This window comes from Gopherus flavomarginatus, chromosome 3 (assembly GCF_025201925.1).
Source record: "Gopherus flavomarginatus isolate rGopFla2 chromosome 3, rGopFla2.mat.asm, whole genome shotgun sequence".
NCBI classification, from domain to species: Eukaryota; Metazoa; Chordata; order Testudines; family Testudinidae; genus Gopherus; species Gopherus flavomarginatus.
This window is the reverse complement of record NC_066619.1, coordinates 209090469-209107361: the sequence shown is the minus strand read 5'-3', so window position 1 is coordinate 209107361 and position 16893 is coordinate 209090469. Positions and strand designations below refer to the sequence as shown.

Genomic DNA, 16893 nt, shown 5'->3' with positions numbered 1-16893 from the left:
CTTCCAATTGCCGTGATGTTTATTATTGGGACAGGCGAGCGAAAGTGGCCAGAAGTAGCTGTGCACTGGTTTGGGTAAGTCTGGGGACTATAGTAACCTAGGCCCTCTTTGATCACCTGTTTAGGAAACTGGTGTGTGCATGTGGGGGGGGAGGACAGAAAATCAAACAAATCATTTTGTGGATGTAATGTACCAAGCAGAATGTAATTATCCTGAGTTTTCTGACCTTAAAGCACCATTAAATGGCAGTTGTCCTCGCAAGTACTGTGCAATTGAGTCTTAGTTTCAGTTCAAAAGAAGATATACTTAAAGTGACATTGTCCCCTAAAGAGAATTTAGGGAAAGTGAAGTATTTAGTGTCTACTCAAAAGCCCACTGAACACCACTGTAATTCTCCCATTGACTACAGGGGCTTGGACTAGGCCTTTAATCCCTGACAGCATTATTGAGGCCCTTTCCTTTCTGTTTGTATTTAGTTTAGTTTAACATTTTCTGGGAATTTATCAGTTTGTTACAAAAATTTAAGAAGGATGAAAATCTGCAGAAAAAAATTAACTTTGCACTTTTCTGAGTAAATATGGGGTAACTAGCACTGCTGCTGTTTTTTTTCTTTTCTTTTGTTAACTTTCAGAAAACTCTTAGTGGTCTGAAAGGTAGTCAGATACAGTTTTTTATTTTCAACCCATTTTAGTATGAAAAGTAATTCCCTAACTTATCTATGTTCTCTGTAAAGCTGGAAACGGGCATGAGATTGACAATCATACATAAGCCAGTATTCAAGTAATTTCCATACTTCTGACCTGGCTCCCTGCTCTGGAAGCAGAGAGGGTGGCTTCACAAACTGGACTGCCCATGTTGGCAGGGCCCAGAAGTGGAAGAGACAGAGAGGGCAGCATAAGGAGAAGATGCCTTTGTCTCCTTCACTTCTTCCAAAATTCAGATGAAAAACATAATTAGAAGTTTAATAATCTTTTTGGAAAACTCAGGAATTTTTCAGTTAAACTGGTAAAAACTAAAGGGCCTTAAGCGCTGTTAAAGTCCTTTCTCCTCCTCCTCATCCCCTCTGTTAGTTACAGTTGACTTGATGGCTTTTAGAGAGACAAGGTCAGTGAAGTAATGTGTATCTCAGTAACAGAAGTTGGTCAAATATAAGCTTTTGAGCTTACACCGAGCTCTTTCTTCTGGTCTGGGGTAGAGATTTAGCTATAGACTCAAAGCCACATTTACCTAGTAGTATAAGACTTGTCTACAGCAAAAAAAACCCCCAAAAAGACAAAATTATTTACACTGAGGTGTTAGGGATCCAGGCTTGCATGAATAACTTCATATGAAAATGGGTCAAGAATGTAAGTACTGGACAGCACCTCATCTTAAAACATCTGCCATCCCTGTCTATCGGAGTATAATGTCCTATATGAACCCAATCAGTGTAGTCCACTTGAGGATTCTGTGCCACAAAAAACATGGTTTTTCACTGGTAAGTAGTAATTTAATGCTTTTCTTTTATGAAATGTTATTTTGAGAAGAAGCTAAAGATCAGTAAACACCTACATATACATAAGTAGCTAAACCACAGTGGCCTAGGCCCGGTAATCAACTGCAGTCCTCATTCAGTGGAATTTGGACTGGCTAAGAACTGCAGGATCAGGCTCTGGGATGAATACTCATTGTGAGCTGCCCTGTTGTAGATGTGGTAAGTAAGTCCCAGGTAGATTTCACTGATATGAAGCCAAAGTCTGCCTTCTTGCTTGAGCAACACTCCCTTTAACTTCAGTGGCAGTTTTGCTTGGATAAGGATTGCAGAATTACTAGTGAGGAATTGTGGAACATAAACAAAATGCTTCTGTCCCCTATAATGGGCATGGACTTCTTCTTTCCTGGTTTCTTAAAATTTGTTTCCATTTCCAGAACTAATGCTTTCAATTACTCATTTTAAAACAGTTAGTGACAATGCACCACTTATCTTTGTGTTAGTACCATTGGACTGGGTAAAAATCCTCCTCCTATTACTTCATATAGCGCTATAGCTTGAAAGCAAATGTTTATTTTCCTGGTCTGTCCACAACAATACATTCCCCATCATCGGATCAAGCCCTTTTTTATGTATCTGTACACTGCAGTGAGACTTCATCTATAAAGAAAATATTTTACACTGTGTAATACTTGGAAGTAAGAGTTGTTACTTGTTCAACCCCATTTTCTTTTCCAAAAAAGGTGTGTGTTTGTGAGTGAATATGTACTGAAAGAAGGGGCGGGGGCTTACGGGAAACAAAATTAATATAACTGCTAATTGTTGTAGAACAAATTTGTATTTGTATTAAACAAATGACCCAGACCACTGCAGTTTTCCATATTTTGTATGTATTTTAAGTGGTAGAAATGATCTTACCACCATATAGTATATTTAAGTTTCCAAAGGAAAAACTATGCAAAATATATGTTTGCTGTAAGTGTGACATTCCTTCAACAGGACAAAACATTTTCACATCCTATTTTTCTCCACAGGCAGAACTCCGAGCATAATTATAACTGAATTTGTTGGGAGGATTCCATCTTTCTGACCTCTCCCCATTGTCTTAACCAAAATCTTTTCCTGGGTGCATAGCTTAAGTTAAGTTTTAAAAGCCCCTTTGCACAGAATTCCAGCAAGCATGGGCCCCATCATTTTCATAGGATAGACTGCTACAACTATGCTCTGGATAATCAAGATGTCATTAAATGTCATACTGCTTTGTGTCAAATAAAGTATTAGAGCAGGGCTGTTCACGTTAAATGGTATCCATTGTCTCTAAGAACAATGGATTACAGTGTGCCTTGAGAGAACATCTAAGCCAGACTTGCCAAAGTGTAAAAAAAATTTCCTAGTTTAAACAGAGCTACATGCCCAACTTTGCCATTAAAAGAAAAAAACAGAAAAAATGCATTTTATTAAAATAAAAATGTCTGAACTGCTTTTATTAGACATGTTCATTTCTATCTATTGTATACAAATACAGAGCTAAATTTATTTTAAAAAGTAAGGAATTGTGGGTAACCTGAAGTAATGTTTGACTAGTCTCTGTCAAGGGTAACCTTTTAGCTCGAACACATTGGCCAATTTTTTTTCTATCTTTTCAGAAAAAAAAAAATCCTATGCTAAAGTTTGGGCAGCTAAACTAAGACTTATGTTGGAACTTGGCTGCAACCTTAGAGATGACCAGAATGCCACCTTACCTTCCACAGCACTAGGTACCTCCTGATACACTTTCAATTTGATCTTAGGATTTAGCAGTTGATCACTTTACCTGAGAATTCACATACATACCTTGGTAAGATGTGTGCAGTACAGCTGAAGCATCCTCTTCTATAGTTACACTGAGGAAATGAGAATTAAAACAGCACTTTTTTGTTTATTCCAATTGGTGCTTTGCATTCAGTTCAAAGTTTTTGCTTTCGCCTTCAAACTTGCCATGTAGACTATGTACTAGTTAAGGAATTTTAACTATAATTTGAAGAAATTAGGTTGTTCTTCAACAATTCCTGTGTACATTTGCTTTAGCAAAGTCTTTCTTTAAAGAAAGACCCCCTGTAGTAACAAAATTAGGTGGGTTTCACTTGAACCAGTTCAGCAACCAATAAAAAGCTCAGTGGTTCTCAGAGAAAACAGCTAGGTACAGGAAACCGTGCAGCGAGCAGCCCTGGGAATAAATTTGTCTGAGGGGAAGCTCAGGCAAGGTTTTATTGAGAACTGTTAGCAATCTCACCTTGACATTTGCTGCTTATCTTTCTAAAACTGCAAAAGAAATAAGAATTACATGTGTAGTAGGATAGGGAATAGCATGGTGACCCAGTCATTCTCAATGAGCATGCTGCCCTTCTTGACTGGAGTTTCTTTTACCTCAACTGGAACAAGCCTATGTTTTTAGAGCAGTGAATCAGAGACCAGTATTTTAGTCCAAGCTTTCTATGTAAACGTTGGTTTAATAATTCTATTTGTTCATTTCTAACAATGAATTAGTTACAGAATAACACAGCTGTTCCATTTATGTAAAAATTGGTCAGAGTATTTGAATTACAGGTAATTAAGAGTTACTCTGATTAACTATGCATTTGCTACTGAGTAGTTTCGTAAAGTTGTAAGCAGAGTTTTATTATATGCCTTATGACATTTTGCACAGGGTATTTTCATGCCACTATACACACATTTTTAAAGGTAACAGTTTAAGTGTAGTATCAGAGGGATAGCCGTGTTAGTCTGGACCTGTAAAAGCAGCAAAGAATCCTGTGGCACCTTATAGACTAAAAGATGTTTTGGAGCATGAGCTTTCGTGGGTGAATACCCACTTCGTAGGATGTATGTATTCACCCACGAAAGCTCATGCTCCAAAACGTCTGTTAGTCTATAAGGTGCCACAGGATTCTTTGCTAGTTTAAGTAAGCGCTTAAAGTACAGTTCTACTCTGTAGAATAGCTTACTAAAATGGTATTGTGAGGCTCCATATTAGGAACCTTTTTTTAAAAAAAACCTACCTGAACACCTCCTTTACAGTGAAAGTCTGCAGCTCCATTATAATGGGTCTTACTCATAGTTGCAGCTCCTTGGAGGCAGACACCTGGTCAGTCAAAGCAGGCTGAGAGAGGCCACATTCTTAAAGACCCAGTTAGCAAGCCAGTTCAAGCTACTTCTAGAGCTGCTCTGTAGAGCTAATTCCTTTAAACTTTAATTCAGAGGTTATTAGGTAGAACAAATTTATATAAACTCTTCCTCGTGGAGAGTAACTTCAAATTCCACCCCAATTAGTGGCGAATATATATGTACATATATGCCTGACAAAGAAAACAGAGGAGAAGGCAACAGTTGAAGTCTCCCTCAGAACTATAATCTTGTGGTGGGTGGGTTGGATCTGCTGACTTCCATGCTAGAAGAAAGGTGATTCTCACCAAATTTTCCTGTTGTTCACAGTGAAAGCCTGTCCAAAAGCAGTGTGTCACCAGCATGGGAAACAAAGGACAAATGATGGGATAGATACTGTCTTTTTTTTTTTTTTTTTTTTTTTTTAAATACATCAGTTACAGGGTGAATACTAGCATACAGGTCTCTTCCTCCAGTGGCAGAGGAGGCCTTCACATTTAATTTGTAAAACTCAGTGAAGATGTGAAAAAACATGACCAGGTGGCCTCTCCTTTTTGTATATTAGTTATGATCCTTCTGGAAGTTTCCAGGCTTCTGAATGAATGAGCAGGAATGGGGGCAGGGAGGAAGAAAGGCCCCTATCTTTGAAAGCTTCTGAAATATACCAATTTAGTCATCTACTAACTGATGCCATAACAGCAGTTTCTTTCTCCTGATTAGCCCTATGGGTTGATGCTCTTATTCCAGAATTAGCTTAATCCTCTTTGATTAAATTAATTCTGAATAAGGCACTCTTAGTCAGGAATAAAAGTGTCCACATATAGAATGAGGCATTGCTTTAAGTTCACATCCTATCTTATTCGAGCTATATTAATTTAAAGACCAGCCCTTATGCTAGTTTGAAGTTTTGTACACAACTTGTTTTGAGTCCCTTTAGCTAAAACAAAGACGCATTGTAACACTTAAAACTTTGCAGTTAAACACCATTACAATCAATTACATAAAGCTAAATAAAAAAAAATCTCAGACATTACGGTGGGAGGAAAATCAGCTCACAGCATTCTGAAAGAGAACAACTTCTGAATTTTCTAATTATAACTAAACTTTATAATGCTCTTTTAAACACAGAGCACCTCCCATCTACAGTGGTTAACATTTCTCCAAGTAACATTTCCACGATATTTCCTATATTAAAGCAATCTATGTCTAAACATAGAAAAACACTGGAGTAATTAGACATTTTCATGTTAATGGCAGTCACTTTATATATTTTCGTTTAAAAGAGAATATAAGTGAAACAGAACACCAAAGCATCCTTATAGCCTTCAGAGAAGAAATAGGCTCTTCAGTCCAGTAAAACACACCAGCTGGCTGTAAAGCACAGTAATTGTCAGTAAGATTACTATAAAAATGACATCAAGGGATTCCATATTCATTTTCTCTCTCAATAACATTCTCAACCTAGAAATTTAAAGTCAACATGAATTTCTCTCTTCCATCATTACCATATAAAGATTCTGAAGTCAAAACTTACTCAACAAATTGATGATGTGCAAGACAGAATAAAATCCAGCTCATTTTTCTGTACTGACACTTGATGATAATTTCCGTTTGCCAGCATGAATCAGACAGTCATCCTATCTGTTCCCTATGTAAGATCTTGCCATTTTTATAGTAATTTTTCTGGTTACAATCAATATAAAAAGTATTTTTCTCTTCATTAGCTGGAGAAGTTTCTGATTCCCTATGTAACCTACATAATAGTCTAAAAAGCTGAAGTCGACATGATAGCAAAAAGGAACACAGGTTACATGAGATTACAATTAAAAAATTGATTTCTATATCTCATTTTGCTTTTATTTTAAAATGCATAAGATGTGAGCAGTGAGTATTACAAATTATTTCAAGACTGCTCTTTTTTGTCAAGTCAACTTTACAGATTATACATTTGCTTGATATAGTGCCTTTTGTTTTAATGGAATTGTGCATGGAAGAACTCAGACAGCTAATCTAATATTCTCCATGACTCCAAATAGCATACATTTTTAAAAAATGTTTAACACAGTGCTATTAAGGACACCACATCTTTTACAATGACAAACTAGCCTTTCAAGTCATTCCAGGAAGAATAAGGCTTACGCCCCTTTTATGCATCCCATTAAAAGAAAATGCGAAAGAAAAAGGACTTTTGGCAGTGATTTTATTGCCAAAGTGAAACAAAGCTTGTCTACATATGGAAGTAAGTTAAATTGGTTTAAAAAACAAACAAAAAAAAACAAAACCCAGACCAGCTCTGTGGACATAGGTGATTCAGATCATTGAGATCAGTTCAGGTTTTGTTTGGAGGTTTACCAAGAGAAGCTAAGCACACATGAGACAGATTTAAATAGAGTTAAGAGCAATTATACATCACATTGCACCAGTTTAACTAAATCAGTTATTATCACATCTCTAGTTAATTCAATGCAGGGTGTGTAGAGGAGGCAATAAAATCTTTAGCACAGATGAATGACAATGCTCAGCCTTAGGGAATGATGGGTTAACTGAGCAAAGATGTGAAAGGTAGCCCTTGAGGGGACACCCCCTCTCCCCAGACTGTTCCTTCCCAGGTGCGCCTTGCTTCCCCTTATCCCTCCCTGCTAGCTCAAGGCTTCACTGGGGAAAGGATTTTAGAGTCTTCCACACACTGCCTCAAAGCCATCCCTACTCCCAACCCCTACCCCAAGTCCCTGGGAGGGAGTTGCCATGAGATCCTGGAGTGGGGAGGAGTGCACAGACAGGGCACCCATATCCCAGTAGCATAGGCTCTCTCCCCCCACCACCGCTCTCTACTGGATGGGAATCCTGGGGGCTCATTTTCACACTGCCAGCCTTGGATGCTGCTGCCAGCCTCAGGATCTAGCCTCTCCACAGCTGGCTCCACATGCCCTGGTATGGCACCATGAACAGCTCCCCCTCTCAGCTGGCTCATAGCTTCCTGTGGCACTGAGAGGAGAGCCTGGCAGGCAGAGTGGGACATGGGTGCCAGCCCTGCTCCCTCCAGAGCCCCTACCTCCCTCCCTTCACTACTCACCTTTCCTCCTTGCTGGCTGTAGGGTTCCTCCTGGTCCCCAGCACTGAGAGGAGGTGCCACAGTTCCCGGCAGATTGAGAGCCCAGGTGCTGGCTATGCTCCCAGCCACATGAGATGTGCACTAGCTCCCAGACTGCTGGATGGCCATGAATGCAGATCACAGGGTGAAAGGTCACTCAAACATCTTCCACGTCTCTCTAATTGCTCCAGGTCACTTCCTTATAGCATTGTGTCATTTGACTTTAAGAAACTGAGTGATTAATTCTTTATTACTGACTCATCCAGTTTAGTTCAAACCATAACAGTGCATGTTCCTTTTGTCTGGCAAGAAGGGAGATTTTTGTTTTTGGTTGTTTTAGTTAATAACAGAAACTTACTGTTATGCAATGTAGTTCACTGTCCAGGACAGGAAATCCCCTACCCAGACTGCATACAAAAAAAAGCTGATAAATAACTGAATGAAATTTGCTAGGAATAGGCTAGGAGGGGGTCTAACAGAACTGATACAGAATTGCATGATGTATCAATCATCGGAAAAGAGAGGCGCAACAGTTTCAAACTATGCCAAATGTGCCCTACAGGTACTAACTTCTAGTGTGGTACCTAACACTGCCTCCCATTTCAGTCATAAGGGAAGGAGTGATACCTCTAATTAGGGAATCCTGACAGCAAGAGGTTTCGTTTCGGATTACATCTAACAGCAGTAACAGAGGAGTCTGGTGAAGGCTGGTCCTCCTGCTGAGTCTCACACAGAGGACAAATCAAACCCCACATCCTAGAGACATGCTTAACACTACAGATCCTTAAAACTTAGCCTTGAGCGCAACAAGGAGGTTTTGGTCATACCATTCAGCCCAAGAAAGTCTTTTTTTATATATTACATGAGGAACGCACGCAGCCCTAAATCGCACATGATATCCATTAAACCCAAGAAAAAAATGAATTCTGGATTCTATAAAGTAAACTTACCTTGAGTTTCCGCACCAGCAAATCTATGCCCCTGAAAACATTCCACACAACTGTGACAGCGTGGCAGGTGTTTTTCTGCAGATATCAGAATTGGCAAAGCATTTACCATTACTACACTTAACATCTGTCAGGTCCATGTAGTTTATCCACTGTCTGGGCTTACTGGCTACAAAACAGAGACACTTGGGCCTTACAGCATATTCTATGAAAGTATCCAGAGAGTCCCCAGTCCCTTCCACAGGGATGGGAGCATGCAGCACAATGAGATTTTCATGTCTCTTCCAGTAGCCTTGAGCTCAATTTTTATGCATTTCCCTATGAGTGAGGGATGGGCTGGATACCTAATCCATATAAATTCCCTTTACCTGAAGATATTAAACTGCTCACCTGCAAACTATTGTTTGTTTGACAGATCTCTGCCAGATCCAGCAGCATGCCTTAAGAATAAACCCTGGGAAAGCCTACCCATTTTATGAATCAAGAAGCTTTTTACAATGCCACGAGAGCATCCCTGTGTAAATGTGCTAGTAATGCTACGAATACTATCACTTACCTCTTACACATCACTTTTCATCTGTCAATCTCAAAGTGCTTTACAAACGAAATAAGCCTCATCATCCTCATTTGACAGATACGCAAACTGAGACACAGGAAAGTGACTTGGTCACCCAGTAGGCCAGTGGTAAAGCTGGGAAGAGAACCCAGATGTCCTGAACCTCAGTCCAGTATTCTATCCACTAAGCCACACCAAATAAGCAACAGTGTCTCAGCTTAGTGATCAACTCAGTCTTTATGTAAGAGATTTTATTGCCTTCATTGCAAAGGGGTTAACTGGCTACCCCTAGCATCAGAAAATGGTCAATTTATGCACATAGCTTTTAGTTGCAGATACACATTCTCCCTCTACAGCCCTAGAGTTAAAGGCTTTTCTTGAGTTCATGCAGTTGTAGATCTACGAACCCTTCTGATGATCAAATTATGAATATTCCTTGTCACTAAATGGCACACTATGCTTCTAGGTTGACATACATTTCTCAGGCCTTGGCTACACTGGCACTTTACAGCGCTACAACTTTCGCACTCAGGGGTGTGAAAAAAACACCCCCCTGAGCACTGCAAGATACGGTGCTGTAAAGCCTCAGTGTAATCAGTGCCGCAGCGCTGGGAGCGCGGCTCCCAGCTCTGCAAGCTACACCCGTAGAGGATGTGGTTTACATGCAGCGCTGGGAGAGCTCTCTCCCAGCACTGGCGCTCCGAACACACTCGCACTTCAAAGCGCTGCCGTGGCAGCGCTTTGAAATTTCAAGTGTAGCCATACCCTCAGTTACATGCCAGGGCCTGTGCTCTCAAAGGAAGGGGGTATAGAAGGAGATTCTTCCTACTGTTCTCTCCTTTGCTTCTTCTCAAGTCTGACAAGGACTTTCCTGAAAGATGAGTCCAAATTAGGCACAAAGGAAGGTGGAGGAATGCTTTACAGGAGGCTCCAACAGCCTTCCTTCAATTTTTGACGTTCTTTTCAAGTGTATTAACATGAGGCTGTATGAAAGCCTGCTTGTCTAAGCCATTACCTGAGCATCAGCCACTATCTGCTAATGCACAATTTGCTGAGGGCCTGGTTGCTGGCTCAGCAAAGAAAATCTGGAGATGGTGCCTATGGGGATAGATTTAAGTCATATATTTAGAACCATTTTAGCTTAACTTAGAGGCCACAGGTAAGCACCACACTGAACCTAACATGCTGCTTGCTGAAATTTCACTCCATAACTAAAGGCCAGAATGAAGCACAACCAACTAATCAAATATTCAACCAGCCAAGTCGTCTCAAATATAATTGAAAATACCCGCTTTATTCTTGCTTCCAGTGATAGTTCAGATAGGTTCCTGGCAGTCCCTTTCAGCTGCTTCACCTTCTGTATCGGCTGGTGCTCATTAGTCTGTGGCTTTTGCTGAATCTAATTCCGCTTCAGCCTCCCCATTTGCCACCTCTGTCCTACTGCAAACAGCATCTTTAGTAGAGACTTTTCTCATTTTAATGTTTGGTAGTTTCTTCAGATCGCCATCCCATTCTCTTAAAGAAAAAAAGATAGAAAATAATTAATGTTTAAAATTCAGAACCCAGAAAAATTAACTACTGTTGGTTACTGAAAAGGGTTTTCAAGCAGGTCAGGGAGAGGCTTAAGTCTGGAACCAGAAATGATTTGCTGCATTAGCCTTAGCCTGACATCAGTCCCAATGTGCTCTGTCCTCTGCAAACCTTTACTGGTTCGTGTGTGCACAGGCAAGTGCATACCACAAATGATACATCTTCCTCCCACTTGTTTTACACTCATGCTGAAATATGTAAGGGAGGCACTTGTCAGCTGAGATAGCATATCAGCAGGGGAATCTAAAAAAGAATCCCAAGTCAGCAACTATCCAACTATGAGATAAGAAAGCAACAGGCTGGGAGAAGGTGCATATGATTAGCAGGAGTGAGGTGCTGGGTTAAAAATAAGCAGATGAGGATGCTCAGGAGAAGTCAGTGCTTAAAAGGGTTAACAGAGCTCATAGACTCATAGACTCATAGGTCAGAAGGGACCAATCTGATCATCTAGTCTGACCTCCTGCACAAGGCAGGCCACAGAACCCCACCCATCCAATTTTATACAACCCCTATCCCAGGACCGAGTTATTGAAATCCTCAAAAATGGTTTGAAGACCTCAAGCTGCAGAGACACCACCAGCAAGCGACCCGTGCCCCACGCTGCAGGGGAAGGCGAAAAACCTCCAGGGCACCTGCCAATCCGCCCTGGAGGAAAATTCCTTCCCGACCCCAAATATGGCGATCAGCTAAACCCTGAGCATGTGGGCAAGAGTCACCAGCCAGCACCCAAGAAGGAGTTCTCCGCAGCAACTCAGCACTCATCGCATGCAACATCTCCCCGCAGACCATTGAGCAGACCTGTCTGGTGGTAATTCAAGATCAACTGCCCAAATTAATGATCCTATCATAACATCCCCTCCATATACTTATCAAGCATTGTCTTAAAGCCAGGAAAGTCTTTTGCCCCTACTACTTCCCTTGGAAGGCTATTCCAGAACTTCACTCCCCTAATGGTCAGAAACCTTCGTCTAATTTCAAGTCTAAAATTCCTAATATCCAGTTTATACCCATTCGTCCTCGTGGCTACATTAGTACTAAACTTAAATAATTCCTCTCCCTCCCTAACGTTAACCCCCTTGATATATTTATATAGGGCGAGCATATCCCCCCCTCAGCCTTCTTTTGGCCAGGCTAAACAAGCCAAGCTCTTTGAGTCTCCTTTCATAAGGCAGTTTTTCCATTCCTCGGATCATCCTCGTAGCCCGTCTCTGAACCTGTTCCAGTTTGAATTCATCCTTCTTGAACATGGGACACCAGAACTGCACACAGTATTCCAGATGGGGTCTCACCAACGCCGTATACAACGGTACTAACACCTCCTTATCCTTGCAGGAAATACCCCGCCTGATGCATCCCAAAATCGCATTTGCTTTTTTAACAGCCGTATCACATTGGCGACTCATAGTCATCCTGCTATCAACCAGTACCCCAAGGTCCTTCTCTTCCTCCGTCGCTTCCAACTGATGCGCCCCCAACGTATATCCAAAATTCTTATTATTAATTCCTAAATGCATGACCTTGCACTTTTCACTATTGTATTTCATCCTATTTCTATTACTCCAGTTTACAAGGTGGTTCAGATCTTCTTGAATAGTATCCCTGTCCTTCTCCGTGTTAGCAACACCCCCCAGCTTCGTGTCATCCGCGAACTTTATTAGCACATTCCCGCTCTTTGTGCCAAGGTCAGTAATAAAAAGGTTAAATAAGATCGGTCCCAAAACCGATCCTTGAGGGACTCCACTGGTGACCTCCTTCCAGTCTGACAGTTCACCTTTCAATACGACCCTCTGGAGTCTCCCCTTTAACCAGTTCCTTATCCACCTTACAACTTTCATATTCACTCCCAGCTTTTCCAATTTAACTAACAGCTCCCCGTGTGGAACCGTGTCGAACGCCTTACTGAAATCTAGGTAAATTATATCTACCGCATTTCCTTTATCCAAGTAATCCGTCACCTTCTCAAAGAAGGAGATCAGATTGGTTTGGCATGATCTACCTTTAGTAAATCCGTGTTGCAATTCGTCCCAATTACCACTGACCTCTATGTCCTTAACTACTTTCTCTCTTAAAATTTTTTCCAAGACCTTACATACTACAGACGTCAAGCTAACAGGCCTATAATTACCCGGATCACTCTTTTTCCCTTTCTTAAAAATAGGAACTACATTAGCAATCCTCCAGTCATACGGCACAACACCCGAGATTATCGATTGCTTAAAAATTCTCGCTAACGAGCTAGTACTGACTGTATAAGGGAAGATTAAAGTTTGCTAAAATGCATGCTGCTGTATACCACATTAATTGCAGTGTGTTTACACATCTATACAGCACTGGGCTGCAACATGGTAAGATCTCAGCCAAGAAAGCTCTGGTCGCTATTTTGATAGGTTATCACTAAGAGTTCTGCGGGAAGTGATGTTGGCCATTTATAGCAGTGACATTCTTCCCTGACAGTCAGTACTTGCCCAGTGTCCCAGCATGGCATATAGGGGGACGCTGATGCTGTCTTTTTGATGAGGCATAAATCAAGAAACTTTTTTAAAGAACAGCAGTGTTAATCCAGCTCCTCTGTGAAAATGTTAAGTCAAACAAGTCTGCCTTACTAACTTACACTATTTAAATCCCCCCTGCAGTTTCAATTGGATACAATGTTCTTCATTTCTGTCCTGAACTTGAATACTGCTGCTGAGCACAATTAAAACCGTTATGACTTTTCAACACACATCTGGTTGCTTTCCCTGATGAATTAAGTGATTCACGTATTTATCTAGTTTGTAAAGTGCTTTAGGATTCTGTGGGATAAGAGACCTTGACCAAATGTAAGTTACATATATTACTCATTCTACTCCCACTGTCAATTTCTATTCTGTACCTTTCTGACTATGAACCAGTTCATTTTAGATTTGACAGACTTAACTCCTTTTGTGCAACATAATGAGTGCAGATGGATCAACTTCCCCATTTGGGTGCTCAGTGTGCAGAGCTAATATTCCACCTACTGGAAAACAGCAGTTCATTATGATCTATGAGAAATGTTAAAATGTTGTATGAGTGATTCCAAGGAGATACAATGCACGTGTAATTTAAATTCACGAACTGAATCTATTACTTTCAAAAGGCTTGAGGCTGCATAAAGGAGGAAGGACTCATTTAATAATCACGTCAGGCCCAGGTTCAAAATTATAGCTGTTTGAGTACACTAAAGGCAGTTGGTGGATGATTTTTCTCAAGGGCAATAGCCATATTTTTTTTCATTTTTTTTACATGGACAAATCTGCTGTGATTCTAACAAGGTCATAAAACAGAAACCTTCTGTCAGAATTTTCATGGTACAGTAAGTCACTCTCTGCATTCCTGATCTCATGGCAGTTGGAGGTTTAGTGCCTTTAAATCTAACTCCTACCACACAGATGAAATCCTCCAAAGCCTTCTGCCTAATGGACAGAAAAGACTGAGCTGTGGTAATTAATCCACTGCACTGCCCAATTCTTAAGATTCCTTATCGTTATTCCTAAATAAATGTAGCTCTTGACTGTATAGTCTGCCTTAAGTCTGACTGGATTATTACTGCAGTTTTGTATTGCCATGGGAAAATGCTAGTTTACTATGCTGAATTTTTAAACAAACATTTAAAATGCTGAGCACCTGTGACTTTCTCTGAGTAAAAAGGACTTGAAGGTACTCAGCAGCTCTGAAAATCCATCCTTAAGGATTTCATTTTACAAATGGATACAGGAATTGCCATATCAGATTGGACCACTGGTCCATCTAGTCCACCATCCTGTATTCAGTACCAAAAGAAGGTCCAAGAAACTCTGATTATAGAATAGTCTGTTGTGGAGTAAGAGGGATTTGTGTGGTATTTTTTATAAATATCATATGCCCTTCAGGCTGTCCGTAATATTCTCCTGCCTCAATGCACAGAGTTAAATCAATAGGATTGTTAAAGGAATCAGGCAGGAAGGCAAAACAATGACAGATAAGAATCCTCGAGGAAATAACAGGGAAATTGTTTATTGGTTCCATCTAGGCTAAGAAGAGTTTACTTTCCCCTAGACTAGGCCTAGTATGAAAGGGGATCCAAAACATCTTTGAAATGATGGTGTTGGGAGAAGGGGAGGCTGCCCAGGGAGTGGCAGTGAGAGCTAAGAGATACACTGAAAGAGAACATGCTATGAGCAGGACAGTCTGGTTCTCCCCAGAGACAGGAGTTAACTAGACTGAATGGAACTTACAAATACTTGCAAAGAAAGATTAAGGTGTAGGTATAGAAAAATAGAGAAACAGAGTCCTAATACCTAACATTTTGCTCTGCAAGCTCTGGAAGAAAGGATAAATAATGTTTTGTTTTGAAGAATCTGTTTCTGTCACTGCACACTTACATTGTCACAAGCTCCAGAACGGAAACTTTTACAGGTGCCAAACCCAGTAGAACCTGTCACATTAACACAGTTAGGAAACAGGGTAGGGGGCTGCAGCACAGAGATCCAGTCCCAGAATGGTTGAACTGTATGCTTCCACCCAGAGTATGATGCGGAAGCCAGGCCTGTCATCTAAGGGGAGCTCTCAAGAGGGACAAAAACCACAGTTTCACCTGTAAACATGACGCCTGTCCATACAGAAAGTTTCTTTCCAGTCTGCATGACTTAGTGGCTGCCTCATGCTTTAAAATGTTACATCCCTCAACAACAACAAAAAAGTTGTATCTCCTTTAATGTAATTGTCCGAGCCAGTTCTCATCCATATAAATGGCTAATCATTTTACAATGTCTTCTAAGTTGTTGGCAGGAATGATATTTTATGGCTGTGCATTCCGTGGCTACACAAATCTTGGAAATCACATTGAAATCTTAAAGGGAAGAATCAACAACTGCATCTGGTGTACACATGCAATACTACTATATCTAGTTTGTATGAAGTATCAGAGGCGTAGCCGTATTGGTCTGGATCTGTAAAAAGCGACAAAGTCCTGTGGCACTTCACAGACTTACAGACATATTGGAGCATAAGCTTTCGTGGGTGAATACCCACTTGGTCAGACGAATGTTTGCATGATGCACCCATCAGAAAATAAAACTGTGCCCTAGCTCATATCGGTTACTTAAAGGTATATCTAAACAATGCAATACTCAAACTACTGCATGATAGGGTAAATGAGATGCAGATAACTATTTAGACTTTTTTGGTGGAAGGGAGGAGAGTGTATGTGGCAGGAAGGGGTGGTGCTCGGATATCTTCCCATTTACCATTAAACGTTGTGCCTTGAGCCTATATATTGGCCTGTCCTCTCAGTTAAGAACTGGACATTGGTCTCTCTGGGGCCAGAAGAGTCTCCCAAAATGACATTCAAAGTATGTTTTCTTCTCCAGGAAAGGAACATGCTAACTCTATAGTGCACCCTACTGGGCCTTTGCTGATGCATGGAGAAAAGAATCAATCCTAGCACCACAACTCTGATCCCCCGAATCTCTCAGAGCATGGTCCACGGTTATTTTCTATAAGAATTGCTAAAATATAGACAGAGAATTTCCCACCTTAAAAGTTTGTTTGAAAATATCCAAAAAAAAGAAGCCATTGAAGTTATATGAACTCAATTCTAACAGTCTCAGCACTTTAAACCTTATAATATTTCAATAATTGATTGTTACTAGCTAGTAAGTTTCAATTTTTAGGCTGCAGTAGCTAAGAAAAAAACTAGAACAGCAAAGTATCGAGTAGACTAATAATATGTCATCAGTTTCCCTTCAAACAAGAGAACACTGTCCTCCACCAATTGCTTTTCATAGAATCCTGGGTTGGTTGGTTGGGTTTTTTATTAAAATAAAAAATTGGTAGGACATGCCATGTAATTTCAAGAGATGTCCAGTTGGGCACATTCAGACCACAAATAATTAAATACAACAAAAAGAAACTCACCTGAAAATTTTAAGATGTTTGCCATTCACAATGTCAGGAATGTCTAAAGGGAACAAAATTAAATACAGTTAGATTACCAGCATAAATTATCCATAGCAATTCTCATTTCAGAGCAAACATTAAACTAGGACTTCAAAAATGTATAAGGTATATGCTAGCTGAAGGACTGAACCCACAACGT

General features: G+C 40.4%; 1 protein-coding gene across 2 annotated transcripts in view; it reads right to left on the bottom strand.

Moving 5' to 3' along the window:
• Positions 1-10479: 10479 nt before the first annotated feature.
• Positions 10480-16893, bottom strand: part of TMA16 (translation machinery associated 16 homolog) — a 39247-nt gene continuing 32833 nt past the window's right edge. For both annotated transcript variants that reach the window (XM_050946714.1, XM_050946715.1), the window contains exons 6-7: positions 16713-16755; positions 10480-10721 (exon numbers count right to left, since the gene is read on the bottom strand). In XM_050946714.1, coding sequence (XP_050802671.1) covers positions 10583-10721; positions 16713-16755 — 182 coding nt within the window. In that variant the 3' untranslated portion in view covers positions 10480-10582. The remainder of the gene's footprint in view (positions 10722-16712; positions 16756-16893) is intronic.